This window comes from Haliotis rufescens, unplaced genomic scaffold (genome assembly GCF_023055435.1).
Source record: "Haliotis rufescens isolate VD_foot unplaced genomic scaffold, xgHalRufe1.0.p SCAF_23, whole genome shotgun sequence".
Taxonomy (NCBI): Eukaryota; Metazoa; Mollusca; class Gastropoda; order Lepetellida; family Haliotidae; genus Haliotis; species Haliotis rufescens.
The window spans coordinates 436,583-455,609 of NW_025963924.1; the positions used below are offsets into that span (position 1 = coordinate 436,583).

Below are 19,027 nucleotides of genomic sequence, written 5' to 3' on the forward strand. Positions count from 1 at the left end.
TGGTATTCCAATTGTTGTGTAGCAGTCATTCTCTTGTTCAACAGTGAATTTTGGATTGGTTTCATTATAAGAAGGACCCTTGGACTTCGAACAGTGTTCCGTCATAAAGGAGCTTCCAATTTCCTAGATCATGGGATCATATCACACTTTGCAAGGTTCAGTTCATTGCTTTCATGATTCTCCAATACGATTGCCGATGAAGCCATATTGGTAATGAATATTGATGTTGTAACAGAGAATGTGCTGAAGTGGGAGAAGACGGTGCAGCAGGACGAGAAGGAGCTGGACAAGGTGAAGAATGAAGAGAACAAACACATGAAGGTAGGTCCCAGGCTCCCAGCTTCAGCCTTTCACTTCTATGTCTGTTGATGTCTGTTTAGAGAGACTGCAAGTCCATATCAGGTTTTAATAAGTCACTTTTTTCTTAGCCTTATGTTGCAGTGATATTATTATGTATATGTATGGGTGATTATCTAGGTGCCTGAGGGTTATGAATTGCTATGATTTGTTGTACAGAGTTATGTCCCTTATTCGTAACCAGGAACTACTGATTGCTGGTATGTATCCAAGATTTAACCTGATCATGATCCCTAGTTGCATGGCAACATGCACATGCTATTTCACCATTGTAATAACCGTCTGCCCTCATCACTAGGGGCTTTCCTTCCAAGATAAGCTGGGATATTACTGAAATACTTTTCAAACCCAACTCACTCATCCCTTTTCTGTTGATGTGGTTGTCATATAGATAATAAAAATATGTTGTGCATGTTGTAGGTTATTGATGAGGAGATGCAGAACATGGAGCGTTTAAAGCAGCAGCGCCTGACCGTGAAGTCTGAGGTGGACGACATTGAGGGTGTTGTGTCGGACATCAAGAAACGCATGACGAACCAGAACAAGGAGATCAACACAGTCCAGAAGTCCATCACTGTGATGGAGACCAAGCTAGAACAGAAGAGAGCTGACCGCCACAGTCTCCTCAAGTCTTGCAAGGTAATCACTGATAATGTCTGTTAATTTGGCTTCATTGACAAACTTAAATATGGTGTCTTTGACTTTAGGTTAGTTGAATCCCATAAATGTTGTTCTGAATGCCTATGGTATAACTTGTGCTTTCACGAAGCTTTCAACTTTGAGTTGACTCATAGCATGACCTTTGCCTCTGTGGAGAGATGGTAGTGGGACCGTGTGGCTTCAGCAATAGGCACCTTCCTGAGGCAAGGGAGTTAACCGACTTTAAAAGACCAGTTTTCACCCTTGTGGTTCGATCATAGCACCAGCAGTGGCTATTACGAGCTATGTCCCTTCTATGTCTCTCCTATTGCCCAATCAGATTCCACCTATCATATTACTTGAAATGCAGCAAATTACTAGAGCACCTTGTAAATATTTAAACCATGAAAAGTTTTGAATAATATCTGTTGACGCCCAGTTGACAGTACAAATTCTTTTCAAATCCTGCTATTGACCTAAATCTGCACAGCAGTTTATGAACTGGATGTTGATTTGGTTTTGCTATTTTAATTGGACTGTGCATAGATTCCTTAGTCCAGCCAAACCATAACTTAAAACTTGCAGCCTATTTCAGCAAGGGTGGAAACTCCCTTGCCTCGGGAAGATGACAATAGGTTGCTGTGCCAGACAGTGGTTTTATTCCCTTCACAGATATCAGATATGGAACTGATCACTAGTTGACCCCTTTATTGTCTGGTCCGGCTGAATGTCTCACGGTCATCCCTGACTATGACACAAAAGAACATTCACTCACTCATACATTGAGGCTGTATATGATACATTTCTTGCTGGTAGGGCTGCAATATAATAAGCAGTAAGGTACATGAAAACCTAATACTTGATATGTTCCATGGAAATAAACAGTAGCCCAACTAAGACATATATAGTACAATTTACCAAAAGACCAAAATTTGAAGCCTCCTACGTACAAGTAGAGTCGACGAAAATTAATTACGATATTTGGTCATCAGTGTCTGAAATAAATGCCTGCCCGTGGCTGGTTACTTTTCTGTCAGGCTGCATGAAATCTTTCTCCACCTGCCCGACTGTGTGGCAGATAATTTTAAGACGACTTGTGTGTTCAGTTTTGTTATAAACTCCTCATAGATTCTCAAGTAATTGTTTGCATTGTTTCAACTGAATCAAAACATGATTTGTCTCTTATTTTGCATGATGTGTCAATGTTTTTATTGTCTGAATGCCGGCAGGCAACTTTGAAGATGGGCAGGCAACATTTATGGGTCACCTGTCCGACTGTCTTGTTGGGTTTTATATTGAGAATCTCACCCTCGCGTGTCTTTTGATATCAAATATATCAATGAGTGTTGATATATTTGATATCAAAAGACATGAGGGTGAGATTTTATTTATCATCCAACATCATCCTTCCAACTTTTCAATTTGTAGACAGTAATAATCAGTGTCTAAAGTGTAAAAAGTACTGCTAACAGCTTCAGTAGCAGAGCCATTAGTGATGTCATTTGATTGTGATGTCATGGTAACCAATGACATCATAATGGTCTGCAAAGCATTGGGATGCAATTTCATTGCAACGATATCTACAATGTAGATATCGCTTGATCTCACCCACACCATATCTCCTGTGGGAGCTAGTTTTGGATGATAAAATTGTTTCAAACATTGATGGTCATACTGTTTTATGCGTCCTTGTGTTGTTTATCAATGCATATAATCATAAGATCGCATGAGTAATCTGGTTGTGTGATTTCTAACCATCATAATAAATGTCATATTTTTTCATGTAGATGGATGCTGTCCGGATTCCAATGCGTCGAGGTACAATGGATGATATCAGCCAGGAGAATGACCCGTCCAATCAACCTAGCCAGGAATCTGCCACAGATAGCAACAGTAGTCGGGGCGCTCGGGCAATATACGAGAGGGAGGCTCGGATAGAGATCGACTACTCTCAGCTAGATGATGAACATAGAGAGGTGGGTGGAGTTGAATAACCTCCTTCGTACAATCTTGTCACTGCAAGCCATGGTGGTACAATTTACTCAAGGAAAGATAACTCTTCAATTAAAATCCAGACAGTTTTGACATTTATAAAAGTAGTCTCAAAACCGGATATCACTAAAAGTGATTGATCTTCCCTAAGAACAATTGATAGATGTGCTAGTTTTAAATTACCAGCGTGATACTGAGAAATTCATAGCCTTAGCTGTATCCTTTGACATTACGGGGATGATCTCTGAGTAAGGTTAAAAGCAGGCAATAATTGGCAAGGAAGTGTGCCTTGGAAGGTCTGCCACAGATAATAGATCTGTAAAATAAAAACTTGTGACATCTCTGTTACTCCTGTGGTAGACTTAGTATTGATTGGTGGTATTTTGTTTCAGCTTGATCATCCTGATGATGTCAAAAAGGGCTTAGAGCAATTAACAAAGGCGTGTTCCGATATGAATGCAACATTACAGAGGATAAATGCTCCCAATATGAAGGCTATGGAAAAGTGAGTATACCATGTGTCATGATGCATTAGACTGCCCCGTTGTCAGGGGTTTGAACATAACAGCCTTTGGGGATTCCAGGCCAGCACCTCGGGAGCCTACTGACATATGGATGGAGTGCACAGTGTGTGATCTGGTTGAACATGTCATGGTTACCATGCTAATAGGCATGCATGGTGTGCCTTGCTAGGTTGTGTTTATTTATAGGCTGCTGTGGTATAGCTACATAACTTATCAATACCAGTCATTCACTTGACAGGTAGCGAGCTGATTAAATTCGCACTCTCACCCTCTCACTGTTCCCTGATAGTAACCATGGTAATGAAATAAGGAGAAAAACGAATGCATATGCATCATAATCATGGTGATAGTTCCCCATAAGTTTCCCACTAGTGCATATTCTCTTTCTGATTAAATCCTCCTTGGGGCACTTATTGCATTTTCCTTGCTCAAGAAAATCTATATGACATAGTTGTAACCATTTTCCTTAATAAAAAATGTTACCACACAAAAAACTTCGTTTTTGTATGATATACGACCACCCTTACGGGGCCTCACCCCCAACGGCGCCTCACGCCAGGGGGAGCAACTCTCACCCAAATCACTTTCCTTATGTCATCTGTAAGAGACAGACGTGTTGATTTTTCACACAAGACAAAAAACGGTACCTTTGAATTCAAATGGCCGTAATGGCGTCCATATTGTAGTTCCACGGGCTGATACATGTAACACCAAGGCCATTAAGAAACGGCTTGGGGTTTTGTTATATCATACAGCATTGGTCTACAATTTTTTCCTTTACAAAACCCAAGGTGGTGTGTTAATTCATAAACTACACTTACCTTTTTTACGGGTTTTTACACCTTAGCGCGTAACACGCCCCTTTGGTGTTATAATTATACTACACATTGGCTATTAGTATCGCGTTACAAATCGCATTCTACATTACGCCTTTGCTTCTAGTTTCACAATTTATGCACGTTTCTTTCCGATCTTTATATCGCACTGATACACGTTGATACCCTTCCCGCCCACCTCAGAAATTACGGTCTTGTTTACAAGACCTTCAAACTGTGTACGGGTTGTTCTAAGACAGGCACGAACGCTGCCGAATATGTCTGGCGGAGGACATTGCCTTTACCCCCCGGGGCCCCCAAAAGAGACAAGTTGACTTGTTCCACTTTAAAGAGGTCTATTAAAGGCGGGGGTAGATATCAGATCTACTAAGACATCCCCCCCTCCCCATCTAAAAAGGGTAAAAAAGCTGCCGAGATTGTCTCCCCCGCTCCCTCTCCGGGGGCCGGGGGGAGAAGGCTCGAGGGTCCCCGTAGTAAGCACTGCACCCTCTCCTGCACTGTCTTTGGCAGACTTTTCTGCGTTACTTAAGTCGCAGATGGCGTCGATGATGGAGGAGGTAAAGTCTCAGCTCCGAGAGGAGATGCGGACCGAGCCTTCCCCGTTGTCGGCGCCGGACGCGGCTTCGAGACCTTGTGATATGCCCGGCGTCGGCCGAGGCAGGCAACTTGGTCTCGGGGACGATCTCAGACCGGGCTTCGGCGCCGGCTCGAGGTCGCTCCCAAGCGGAGGGGTGGCGGGCGCCGGCCCGTGCACTACCGACGCACAATTTTTCCCTAGCGGAGCCAGACGCCTCTTCCGAGGCCGAGGCTTTCACTAGTGGATTCGTAGCCCGGAGCCAGGGGGGTTCCCTTGGTCTCGGGGACGATCCGAGACCGAGCTTCGGCTCCGGCTCGAGGTCGCTCCCCAGCGTAGTGGTGGCGGGCACCGGCCCGTGCACTACCGACGCACAATTTTCCCTAGCAGAGCCAGACGCCTCTTCCGAGGCCGAGGCGTCCACTAGTGGATACCTAGCCCGGAGCCAGGTTGGTTCCCTTTGTCTCGGGGACAATCCGAGACCGAGCTTCGGCTCCGGCTCGAGGTCGCTCCCCAGCGTAGTGGTGGCGGGCACCGGCCCGTGCACTACCGACGCACAATTTTCCCTAGCGGAGCCAGACGCCTCTTCCGAGGCCGAGGCGTCCACTAGTGGATACCTAGCCCGGAGCCAGGTTGGTTCCCTTTGTCTCGGGGACGATCCGAGACCGAGCTTCGGCTCCGGCTCGAGGTCGCTCCCCAGCGTAGTGGTGGCGGGCACCGGCCCGTGCACTACCGACGCACAATTTACCCTAGCGGAGCCAGACGCCTCTTCCGAGGCCAAGGCTTTCACTAGTGGATACCTAGCCCAGTGCCAGGTGGGGTCCCTTGAACCTCCGGCACCTCGGCACCGGGACTCGGCCTCGGGCCGGGTGCAGAGACACGTGCGGGACAGGATTGTCCATGTACTGCCTCAGGTTGCTGCGCCCATGCCAGAGTCGGAGACACCCAACTTGACTAAGGTCAAGCAGGGCCGGCGGTTGCCCCCCCTTTCCCGTGTGCGGTGCGGAGTTGAAGGCTGCTTACATATGCTTCGAGGAGCAATATCATAATGCATGCCAACAGCTCCGTGTGTCCGTACACTCCGCGTATCTGTCGGCTGTACAGAGGGAGTTAGCGGGAGAGGGGCCGGCCGACTCTTCGGAGTTGGCCGCGCAACTAACATTATCTTGCGCGGGACGCTATTCGTAGCTGTGCATCGCAGATGATGTGCGCTGTTATGTGCATGCGCATGCGGTGGATGTCGGTATCTAAATACTCGACTTACACACGCCAAGACCTACTTGCTTTGCCGTATAAGAGGGTGCCACCCTCTTCCCTGGGGCTCAGCAGGCGGTCCGAGAGGCTGCTCAATTGTATACTTCCATCAAAGACTCATAAGGCCTTGTTGGAGGTACCAAGCGTTAAAACCGCGTAAGCGGGCCTCTCCAATTGTCCCCTCCTACGCTAACGCACGGGTCAGACGTCCACACCTGCTTGGAAGCCGCCGCTTCCTTCAGGTATAAGGGCGCCGTGAGGAGCAAGAGAGGCACGGGCCGGGGCAAGGCAGCTGGTCGAGGCCAACAGCTTTTTCGCGGGGCTGGGAACGATGGGTTCCCATTAGCGCCCGAAGAGCCCCGGGTGAACCCATAGTCGCAAGTTATCGGGAAAACTCATACCTTTGAATTCAAATGGCCGTAATGGCGTCCATATTGTAGTTCCACGGGCTGATACATGTAACACCAAGGCCATTAAGAAACGGCTTGGGGTTTTGTTATATCATACAGCATTGGTCTACAATTTTTTCCTTTACAAAACCCAAGGTGGTGTGTTAATTCATAAACTACACTTACCTTTTTTACGGGTTTTTACACCTTAGCGCGTAACACGCCCCTTTGGTGTTATAATTATACTACACATTGGCTATTAGTATCGCGTTACAAATCGCATTCTACATTACGCCTTTGCTTCTAGTTTCACAATTTATGCACGTTTCTTTCCGATCTTTATATCGCACTGATACACGTTGATACCCTTCCCGCCCACCTCAGAAATTACGGTCTTGTTTACAAGACCTTCAAACTGTGTACGGGTTGTTCTAAGACAGGCACGAACGCTGCCGAATATGTCTGGCGGAGGACATTGCCTTTACCCCCCGGGGCCCCCAAAAGAGACAAGTTGACTTGTTCCACTTTAAAGAGGTCTATTAAAGGCGGGGGTAGATATCAGATCTACTAAGACATCCCCCCCTCCCCATCTAAAAAGGGTAAAAAAGCTGCCGAGATTGTCTCCCCCGCTCCCTCTCCGGGGGCCGGGGGGAGAAGGCTCGAGGGTCCCCGTAGTAAGCACTGCACCCTCTCCTGCACTGTCTTTGGCAGACTTTTCTGCGTTACTTAAGTCGCAGATGGCGTCGATGATGGAGGAGGTAAAGTCTCAGCTCCGAGAGGAGATGCGGACCGAGCCTTCCCCGTTGTCGGCGCCGGACGCGGCTTCGAGACCTTGTGATATGCCCGGCGTCGGCCGAGGCAGGCAACTTGGTCTCGGGGACGATCTCAGACCGGGCTTCGGCGCCGGCTCGAGGTCGCTCCCCAGCGGAGGGGTGGCGGGCGCCGGCCCGTGCACTACCGACGCACAATTTTTCCCTAGCGGAGCCAGACGCCTCTTCCGAGGCCGAGGCTTTCACTAGTGGATTCGTAGCCCGGAGCCAGGGGGGTTCCCTTGGTCTCGGGGACGATCCGAGACCGAGCTTCGGCTCCGGCTCGAGGTCGCTCCCCAGCGTAGTGGTGGCGGGCACCGGCCCGTGCACTACCGACGCACAATTTTCCCTAGCAGAGCCAGACGCCTCTTCCGAGGCCGAGGCGTCCACTAGTGGATACCTAGCCCGGAGCCAGGTTGGTTCCCTTTGTCTCGGGGACAATCCGAGACCGAGCTTCGGCTCCGGCTCGAGGTCGCTCCCCAGCGTAGTGGTGGCGGGCACCGGCCCGTGCACTACCGACGCACAATTTTCCCTAGCGGAGCCAGACGCCTCTTCCGAGGCCGAGGCGTCCACTAGTGGATACCTAGCCCGGAGCCAGGTTGGTTCCCTTTGTCTCGGGGACGATCCGAGACCGAGCTTCGGCTCCGGCTCGAGGTCGCTCCCCAGCGTAGTGGTGGCGGGCACCGGCCCGTGCACTACCGACGCACAATTTACCCTAGCGGAGCCAGACGCCTCTTCCGAGGCCAAGGCTTTCACTAGTGGATACCTAGCCCAGTGCCAGGTGGGGTCCCTTGAACCTCCGGCACCTCGGCACCGGGACTCGGCCTCGGGCCGGGTGCAGAGACACGTGCGGGACAGGATTGTCCATGTACTGCCTCAGGTTGCTGCGCCCATGCCAGAGTCGGAGACACCCAACTTGACTAAGGTCAAGCAGGGCCGGCGGTTGCCCCCCCTTTCCCGTGTGCGGTGCGGAGTTGAAGGCTGCTTACATATGCTTCGAGGAGCAATATCATAATGCATGCCAACAGCTCCGTGTGTCCGTACACTCCACGTATCTGTCGGCTGTACAGAGGGAGTTAGCGGGAGAGGGGCCGGCCGACTCTTCGGAGTTGGCCGCGCAACTAACATTATCTTGCGCGGGACGCTATTCGTAGCTGTGCATCGCAGATGATGTGCGCTGTTATGTGCATGCGCATGCGGTGGATGTCGGTATCTAAATACTCGACTTACACACGCCAAGACCTACTTGCTTTGCCGTATAAGAGGGTGCCACCCTCTTCCCTGGGGCTCAGCAGGCGGTCCGAGAGGCTGCTCAATTGTATACTTCCATCAAAGACTCATAAGGCCTTGTTGGAGGTACCAAGCGTTAAAACCGCGTAAGCGGGCCTCTCCAATTGTCCCCTCCTACGCTAACGCACGGGTCAGACGTCCACACCTGCTTGGAAGCCGCCACTTCCTTCAGGTATAAGGGCGCCGTGAGGAGCAAGAGAGGCACGGGCCGGGGCAAGGCAGCTGGTCGAGGCCAACAGCTTTTTCGCGGGGCTGGGAACGATGGGTTCCCATTAGCGCCCGAAGAGCCCCGGGTGAACCCATAGTCGCAAGTTATCGGGAAAACTCATCCGCTCCTCCACTTTTCCGGGATAAAGCACACACCGGTGCCTGCTACCCGAGAGAAGGCGGAATTCCTCCGTGCCGAGGTCGACGCACTTCTTATGAAAGCTGCGATCGAACCGGGTCCCGAGGGACAGGAAAGCGAGGGCTTCTACTCGACTTGTTTCCTAGTCACCAAACAGTGATCTCAACTGTCGAGACAGGAGAATGGCTAACGTCAATAGACTTAAAATACGCCTATCTCCACATACCAATACATCCAGAGTTCAAGAAATACCTGAGGTTTTCTTTCGACGGGAGGTGTTATCAGTTCAGGGTTCTACCATTCGGGATCTCCACGGCCCCGAGGGTGTTCACCAAGCTGATGTTGATTCCCGCCCAAGTGGCCAGGTCAAAAGGTCGGTTCTGCCATCCGTACCTCGACGACTAGGTTACTAAGAGCTCTATTGCAATCCCTGAGTCAGATAGCTACACAACAAGTGATAGATATTCTGATCACTCTAGGGTGGATGGTCAATCTCAAGAAGTCAGATCTGAGCCCCACTCAGAATCTAGTCTTCCTAGTGGCTAATTTCAACACGGTGAGAGGACGTGTATCTCTGTCACAAGATATCAAGTCCCTTAAGCGCAAGTCACACTGCTCGTACATGGCTCCAGTTACTGGACAACATGGCGGCGACAGTGGATTTGGTCTGGCGGGCGCGCTTGAGAATGAGTCCCATTCAACAAGCACTCCGTCGACTTTGGGCGAACTCGGAAGATCTCGAGACTCCGTAGTGGCTCATTACACACCTCCAGTGGTGGACCGAGGTCGGGAATCACTCCCGTTCCGTCTCTCACAGTTCAAACAGACGCGTCACTCTCCGGCTGGGGAGGCGTTCTGAATGATCACACTGCCTCGGGACTATGGTCCCAGCAGGAGATCAAACTGCATATCAATGTGCTAGAACTGAGAGCGGTCAGGTTGGTGTTCCAACGCTTCCCGGATCTGCTTCGTGGCCAAGTGGTTCGTCTAGAGATGGACAACCAAACGGCGATGACTTACATCCGGAAGCAGGGGGGAACGGCGTCTCCGTCGCTTCGACGAAAGACGTGGCAGTTCCTACTATAGTGCGACTCTCACGATATCAGGGTGCTACCTGTTTATCTCCCGGGGGTGGACAACGTCCGTGCGGACGCTCTGTCTTGCCGGATCCTCGCTCCTCACGAGTGGAGGCTCGACCCGGGGATATTCGGGATTTTCTCCCTGTTATACAGGTCGTTACAGGTGGATCTGTTTGCGTCTGGGTTAAATAACCAGACACCAACGTTCTGCTCCCGAGTCCACGACCCGAGGCCGGTGGCACCGGACGCCTTTCAGCTAGATTGGACGGACAGTTCTGTGGGCATTCTCCCCAGTACCTCTGATTTCCAAGGTCCTGTCTCAGCTAGGCACTCAGCCTGCGCGACTAATTGTGCTCCTGGCACCTCTTTAGTCGGCGCAGAGTGGGTTTCCAGTAATACTCAGGTTTCTGGCTCAGCCTCCTGTTATATTACCTTTACGACCGGACCTCCTATCCCAGAACGGGGCCCTCCACCCGAATCTCAGGATTCAATGGGTGGCTTGGCCACTGTCAGGAATCGCCTCCAGAAGAGCGGTATTCCTGCACGAGTTGCAGACACAATACTGGCTTCGCGGAGGGATTCGACAAACGTTCAGTACGATAGATAGGCCTGCTATGCGCCCAGGTGTGTCGATAGAGGGATTGCAGATCTTTTTTCTGCAGATCTCGTATCCGTGCTTGAGTTTCTCCAGTCGCGACTAGATGACGGCCTGGCCGCATCAACAGTCCGAGGGTACTCTACAGCTATCGCAGCTTTTCACGTCCCTGTCGACGGGGCACTTCTGGGTGCACACCCATTAGTGCAGCGCTTTTTAGCAGGTGTGGACAGGATCCGACCGCCAGTCCGGCGGATCAGTCCCCCTTGGGACTTGTCAATCATTCTAGATTGGCTGTCCGGTCCTTCCTTTCGGGATCTGTCGTCTCTCTCTCTTCAGCTGTTGAGCTGGGAGACGGCGTTCCTTGTGGTGGTAACGTCCGGCAGACGGGTAGGCGACATTCGTGTTATGTCAGCCGATCCCAAAATAACTGTCTTCCATGGGGTCGATAAATATCACCGGGACAGTCAGTTTTCGTCTACCGGACTATTACCGTCCTAGGGTTGCACACGATTCCACGTGAACGGCTCCTATTGAGCTACCCGCTCTTTCACAGCCTTCCTCGTCGGGGACCACTGCAAGACATGCTCATGTCTTGGATGTCCGCACGACTCTCAAGGCCTATATCAGCAGAAATATGGGTGTCCGTAAGGATAACCAACTATTTTGCTGTTACTGCGGTAGGAAGGTTGGCTCACCTGCGAGTAAACAATCTATCTCGAGGTGGATAGTTTCAAACATTTGTACAGCGTATACGCTTACAGGCAGGGACCCCCCTACCAGGTTGAAGGCTCATTAGGTTAGAGCAGTGGCTGCGTCAAAAGCGTACGCCGCGGCTCTGCCCATTGAGCAGATCTGCTCCGCGGCTATTTGGAGCCAGCCGAGCACGATTCATCAAACCTTACCAACTCGACAAACACTCAAGCGAGCGTACTCGGTTTGGTCAGTCAGTTCTCCGAACTGGGCAAAGTTCTAATCTCTAGCTGATTGAGCATTCGAGATTTTAGACAGTCTTCCGGTTATACTGCTCAGTAATGGTCCGGATTTTATCTTCTGCGGTCGATAAATATCAGTCCTTACTACTCGATAATACTCGTATTTTGCGCACGCACTCCTTCGATCCTCGGGGACCCTCTGGCCTAGCTCAGCGCTGGTTATGGTCTCTCGTGATCTACGCCCTTATATCACTTGTTCAAAAAAGTGTGGGGGGGTGGGAGGTGTTTCGAGTTCTCAACTTATGACAAGCCGCAAAAACAGGCTTTATCATAATATATGGTCGACCACGCCCTGTCTCTAGCCCCCGCCTTTCGACGGTGGTGCCTCACGATAAGGTTGGTTCCATTTATTGAACTCAATATTTTATTCTGTTGAATAATCAAATACGATGTATTTATTTACGCCTGTTGCTGACGGATGCCACTTCCTAGATTATCTTTGGGAGTCTGTCTTGATGCAATAAGTGCCCCAAGGAGGATTTAATCAGAAAGAGAATTTTACAAACCTGTAGAGGTTATGAATTCTCTGATGAAATCCTCCTTGGGGCACGGCCACCCACCTCCCCACATTCCGTCAGCATTTGACATATGGAAAGTGATTTGGGTGAGAGTTGCTCCCCCTGGCGTGAGGCGCCGTTGGGGGTGAGGCCCCGTAAGGGTGGTCGTATATCATACAAAAACGAAGTTTTTTGTGTGGTAACATTTTTTATTAAGGAAAATGGTTACAACTATGTCATATAGATTTTCTTGAGCAAGGAAAATGCAATAAGTGCCCCAAGGAGGATTTCATCAGAGAATTCATAACCTCTACAGGTTTGTAAAATTTTTTGTAAAGATGGTAACAATGTCTTTTCAATATTGATAGTACCAGTACTTTGATGGGTCAACATCTATGGAGATAAAACCACTGACCGACTCTTTCTTTGTGTTTGAAGCTCCTAAACAATATTGTCTCCATTTTCAGTGATTGGTAAGTTTCATTTTAAACTATTTTCCCTTGTGTGTTTCAGGTTAGATGGTGTCAAGGAAAGATTAGTTTTAACATCAGAAGAATTTGAAAATGCAAGAAAACGTGCAAAGAAAGCAAAACAAGTATTTGAAAAAATTCGTAAAGAGCGATACGACAGATTCATGACATGTTTTGATCATGTTGCAACAAGAATAGATGAAATCTACAAGGTAAAGAGATACCTGTCATCATTAGATGTTAATAGTTTGCAGCATGTATAGACAAACAGTAAATACACACAGTAGGACAAATACTTACTTATTATTAACAATATATTCTGCTTTACATGTCAGTGCATGTTGACATGAAAACCTAGTTGCACCTGCTCCCATATATTTATAAAAGTTGAAACATAGGCACCTCACTGCCAGTGTCCCATATGTCATGACGCATTGCTGTAAAATGTAATAGGAACATGTGCTCATAACCTTGACGTACCTCCAGTTGGATGACATCCAGCCCAAGAAAGCATGACAAAGTACACTTTACACAGGGATTAGTGATGTAGACATGAACATGAAATTATTCAATAACAGGTTGCACTTGTGCATGTTTTATGCAGCTATCTATCCTACGTTGGCATGATGTCTTGTGTGTCATTGTAGAAGTATCTGTTAATTCAGACATAGCACTGTCTTACAAAACATGATCAAGTGTCAGTGTTGGTATATGACACCATTACATGATCAGATTGAATAAGCCACTAGTCTGAAGCCTAAGTCTAGTAAAATTCTGTTTCATCCATTAAGCTCATTTAATATTATAACAGTCTATATGATAACACTAAACTCCAATAAAAATGATGCTTACAGTCTTATTTGGGCAGTCAGACTATAACTGCTATGATGAAAGTTTTAAATTGAATCCAAATAGATTCAGCCTTTCAACATGGCTTAGTGTGAATATTTATCTAAGTCTGTCCACCAGATTCTTAATGTGTCTACTTTATGACATTACTTCATGATGTGCATAAATGAGTGTGACTTGTCCGTGTCCAGTCTCTAGCCCGGAATCAGAGTGCCCAGGCTTTCCTTGGTCCAGAGAACCCAGAGGAGCCCTACCTTGATGGCATTAACTACAACTGTGTTGCTCCAGGCAAGCGTTTCCGACCCATGGACAACCTGTCTGGTGGAGAGAAGACTGTTGCGGCGCTTGCTCTGCTCTTTGCAATTCATAGGTAAGCTTCATAGGAAGAGTGTCTTCAAATCCTGTGTTCTATGAATAAAAATGTTATATAATGAGTGTACTACTGGTAGATTACCTTCTTTTTAAACAGGGGGCACGAGTGACCCAGTGCCACAAGTTCACTGTGTGTCCCTTGGGCAGGCGAGAAACCTATCATTGTAGGTTGGAATCCAAGTTCGCCTCAATTATGTTCCTATGTTTGTCAACACCATACCTGTGGTCGTGGGTTTCACCAAAGTGGTAAACGTCTGAGACCTGTGCCACTTTGGGCTTTCCTCCAACAGGAAGCTGATACACCGTGATGTAACTGAAATACTGTTCAAAGCGGCGTTAACACCAACTCACTCTCTTTGTAAACAACACATTAATGATATTTCAGTTAATCCACACTTCTCTGTATGAATAAGTTAACATAAGGTACAGTATGTATCAAAACTGTAGAAGTCCTTGGAATGTTGAATACCAATAAATATACTGAAAACAAACTCAAAGAATTGTCTGTGGTATTTCATTTAAATAAAGGAACATTTAACATGTTTAACAGTTTTCACAATTGACTGAAAACCATCTCAGTTTACATGTACTTGTACAAGTATTCAATCAAACAAATATTCTTTTTGCAGCTTCCAGCCCGCCCCTTTCTTTGTGCTGGATGAGATTGATGCTGCCTTAGACAACACCAACATTGGCAAGGTACACACCAGGACATTCTTTAGTCAGTAATGCTGTAAATGTAGATGTTTTTTCAAGAATACCAGGGTAAGGCGCATTGTGTACACATGAATTTGATGCTCTTTAAATCGGATTGTCTCTTTGAAAAAAGTCAAATTCTCAATCATATAATGACGTTGATAATAGGTGTTGATAAAATGTATTGCAATGTTTAAATGTTTTTCTTGTTTCTTAGATTTTCTTGGCCCGAAAGGCCTACTCACACCTTCTCCTAGCTGTATTAAGAAATCCCTTTGTTCCCTGTGTTTTCACTTGACTGTGTTCCAGTGTTTTCACTTGACTGTGTTCCAGTGTTTTCACTTGACTGTGTTCCAGTGTTTTCACTTGACTGTGTTCCAGTGTTTTCACTTGATTGTGTTCTCAGTGTTTTCACTTGACTGTGTTCCAGTGTTTTCACTTGATTGTGTTCTCAGTGTTCTCACTTGACTGTGTTCCAGTGTTTTCACTTGACTGTGTTCCAGTGTTTTCACTTGACTGTGTTCCAGTGTTTTCACTTGACTGTGTTCCAGTGTTTTCACTTGACTGTGTTCCAGTGTTTCCACTTGACTGTGTTCTCAGTGTTTTCACTTGACTGTGTTCCCAGTGTTTTCACTTGACTGTGTTCCCAGTGTTTTCACTTGACTGTGTTCCCAGTGTTTTCACTTGACTGTGTTCCAGTGTTTTCACTTGACTGTGTTCTCAGTGTTCTCAGTGTTCTCACTTGACTGTGTTCCATTGTTTTCACTTGACTGTGTTCCAGTGTTTTCACTTGACTGTGTTCCAGTGTTTTCACTTGACTGTGTTCCAGTGTTTCCACTTGACTGTGTTCTCAGTGTTTTCACTTGACTGTGTTCCCAGTGTTTTCACTTGACTGTGTTCCCAGTGTTTTCACTTGACTGTGTTCCAGTGTTTTCACTTGACTGTGTTCTCAGTGTTCTCACTTGACTGTGTTCCAGTGTTTTCACTTGACTGTGTTCCAGTGTTTTCACTTGACTGTGTTCCAGTGTTTTCACTTGACTGTGTTCCAGTTTTTTCACTTGACTGTGTTCCAGTGTTTCCACTTGACTGTGTTCTCAGTGTTTTCACTTGACTGTGTTCTCAGTGTTCTCACTTGAGTGTTCCCAGTGTTTTCACTTGACTGTGTTCTCAGTGTTCTCACTTGAGTGTTCCCAGTGTTCTCACTTGACTGTGTTCCAGTGTTTTCACTTGACTGTGTTCCAGTGTTTTCACTTGACTGTGTTCCAGTGTTTTCACTTGACTGTGTTCCAGTTTTTTCACTTGACTGTGTTCCAGTGTTTCCACTTGACTGTGTTCTCAGTGTTTTCACTTGACTGTGTTCTCAGTGTTCTCACTTGAGTGTTCCCAGTGTTTTCACTTGACTGTGTTCTCAGTGTTCTCACTTGAGTGTTCCCAGTGTTCTCACTTGACTATGTTCTCAGTGTTCTCACTTGACTGTTCTCAGTGTTTTCACTTGAGTGTTCCCAGTGTTTTCACTTGACTGTGTTCCGAGTGTTCTCACTTGACTGTTCCCAGTGTTCTCACTTGACTGTGTTCTCAGTGTTCTCACTTGACTGTGTTCCCAGTGTTTTCACTTGACTGTTCCCAGTGTTTTCACTTGACTGTGTTCTCAGTGTTCTCACTTGAGTGTTCCCAGTGTTCTCACTTGACTATGTTCTCAGTGTTCTCACTTGACTGTTCTCAGTGTTTTCACTTGACTGTTCCCAGTGTTTTCACTTGACTGTGTTCCGAGTGTTCTCACTTGACTGTGTTCTCAGTGTTCTCACTTGACTGTGTTCCCAGTGTTTTCACTTGACTGTTCCCAGTGTTCTCACTTGACTGTGTTCCCAGTGTTTTCACTTGACTGTTCCCAGTGTTCTCACTTGACTGTGTTCTCAGTGTTTTCACTTGACTGTGTTCCCAGTGTTTTCACTTGACTGTTCCCAGTGTTCTCACTTGAATGTATTCCCAGTGTTCTCACTTGACTGTGTTCTCAGTGTTCTCACTTGACTGTGTTCCCAGTGTTTTCACCTGACTGTGTTCCCAGGTTGCCGCATACATCCAGGAGCAGTCAGAGACCCACTTCCAGTGCATCGTCATCTCCCTGAAGGAGGAGTTCTACAACCGGGCTGATGCCCTCATTGGCATATACCCAGTAGTAAGTTAGCTAATCATCAAAAACACTCAAAACTTAGCCAATCTAGTTGCCCTCTCTGTAGTCACTGTACAACAAGCTGATCTAGTTGCCCTCTCTGCAGTCACTGTACAATAGGCTGATCTAGTTGCCCTCTCTGCAGTCACTGTACATTAAGCCGATCTCGTTGCCTTCTCTGCAGTCACTGTACAATAAGCTAATCTAGTTGCCCTCTCTGCAGTCACTGTACAATAAGCCGATCTAGTTGCCTTCTCTGCAGTCACTGTACAATAAGCCGATCTAGTTGCCCTCTCTGCAGTCACTGTACAATAAGCTGATCTAGTTGCCCTCATTGCAGTCACTGAACCTTAAGCCAATCTAGTTGCCCTCTCTGTAGTCACTGTACAACAAGCTGATCTAGTTGCCCTCTCTGCAGTCACTGTACAATAGGCTGATCTAGTTGCCCTCTCTGCAGTCACTGTACAATAAGCTGATCTAGTTGCCCTCTCTGCAGTCACTGTACAATAAGCCGATCTAGTTGCCTCCTCTGCAGTCACTGTACAATAAGCCGATATAGTTGCCTTCTCTGCAGTCACTGTACAATAAGCTGATCTAGTTGCCCTCTCTGCAGTCACTGTACAATAAGCCGATCTAGTTGCCTTCTCTGCAGTCACTGTACAATAGGCTGATCTAGTTTTCCTCTCTGCAGTCACTGAACCTTAAGCCAATCTAGTTGCCCTCTCTGCAGTCACTGTACAATAGGCTGATCTAGTTGCCCTCTCTGCAGTCACTGAACATCCAGATTACCATTGTATTTGGCCCCTTCGATTAGATGGTTGTCATGCTTAATGCAGTCCGTGACATTTGCAACTCATCCAAGTAAAACTTTGTTCAGGCAAGTAAGCTAAGGTTTTACTAGTTCATATGAACTCTGAAATTTACTGAAAATTATCGAGGACTTAATAGATTGGGCCAATTGATTCCGAAATTTTTTTGTCACAGATTGTAAATGTGACCTTGGTTTGTTTTCCAGCAAGGCGACTGTGTTATCAGCAATGTGCTGACCCTTGACCTGACAGAGTACCCCGATCCCTACAAGAACGAAGAGGAGGACCAGCGATTTGTCCGATGAAGATTTCCGTTTCAAAAGTGCTTGCATAGGATCATTCACAGTTTCATTATTCTCATATCAGAACTGTTTCAAGTATTTGACTCATATTTTCATATGTATATAAAACATATTCAACAATGTCAACTAAGAAACTATTTTTAGCAGTATAACTGCTCAAAATGCATTTATTGTCTCATTAAGTCTGTTTCATAATTCACTGTGACTGGAAATGAGAATATTAACTGCAATGTTTTTTGTTAAATTTTCAAAGAATTGCTCCCAGAAAATTAATGTAATTCAATCAAAAATAAGATGATAAATGTGAAAAGGTTTCCCCAAACAGTTTGATAATCCGACAAGGATTTGTTACATTGGTGAAATGTTTTGAACATTTTGGAGGTATTTTTATCAGTTTTGTTTTCCTGATAGCAGTGTACATGGAATTCTATTTCCATAAAATAAGATTTTGTAATGATAGGCAAGACACATTTACACAAGATTTTTATCATGGTGACGTATTCATATACAAGCGAGAAAGTATCACTGCTGCTGCGAACTGTTTTAGCTAATAACATAGGTAGGTAGGATTGTTAGGTTAATATAGAACAGGAAATTGTGAAAATCTTGTTAAGACAGTTATGTGTTTAAGAAATTATGAGGAAATTTGTAGAATTTCTCGCAACTCTACTATTCTTAATCTCAATTTCCTTTGCTTATAGTGTTCTTATTTATTTTCTTGATACTTACTTCATGCTATGTTGAAGATAGGGATCAAGATGTGTTCATGTAAGCCTGTGGTATTTCCACAGTGATTCCTCCTTAACTTTGTCTGTTGACATTTACATTGTAGTTAAGTATACTAATTCTGTGTTTACATGGTCTAATTATATTTTTATCTCAGTTATATGTCCAGTAAGATTAAATTGCTTGACATAAAAATCAATATTGTGATGTGTTTCATTAAATTTTATATGTGAAACTTGGGAGTTTGTTGTCATTTCAGATTTCTTTCTTATGTAAGTTTTTGAATGCATTCATATTGACATTGAACCATGGTGAAGATGGCTTTTCTGAGGTAGCCATGTTGTTTACCAACAGGATGTCGATTTTGTTACACAATTTTGATTGGACTTAACATAGGCTCCTTAGTCCAGTCAAAATATAGCTCTGAAATTCAAACCTAGTTCTGCAAGGGTGAAAA

The 19,027-nt window shown here is 46.4% G+C and overlaps 1 protein-coding gene across 1 annotated transcript in view; it reads left to right on the top strand.

The window, feature by feature from the left end:
• LOC124140122 (structural maintenance of chromosomes protein 1A-like) overlaps positions 1-18,805 on the top strand; it is a 39,314-nt gene extending 20,509 nt beyond the window's left edge. The window contains exons 20-28 of the mRNA XM_046507510.2: positions 236-321; positions 778-996; positions 2,784-2,972; positions 3,381-3,493; positions 12,690-12,858; positions 13,687-13,865; positions 14,497-14,566; positions 16,629-16,739; positions 17,749-18,805. Of these exons, the coding sequence (XP_046363466.1) occupies positions 236-321; positions 778-996; positions 2,784-2,972; positions 3,381-3,493; positions 12,690-12,858; positions 13,687-13,865; positions 14,497-14,566; positions 16,629-16,739; positions 17,749-17,847 (1,235 nt within the window). The 3' untranslated portion in view covers positions 17,848-18,805. The remainder of the gene's footprint in view (positions 1-235; positions 322-777; positions 997-2,783; positions 2,973-3,380; positions 3,494-12,689; positions 12,859-13,686; positions 13,866-14,496; positions 14,567-16,628; positions 16,740-17,748) is intronic.
• The last annotated feature ends 222 nt before the right edge of the window (positions 18,806-19,027 follow it).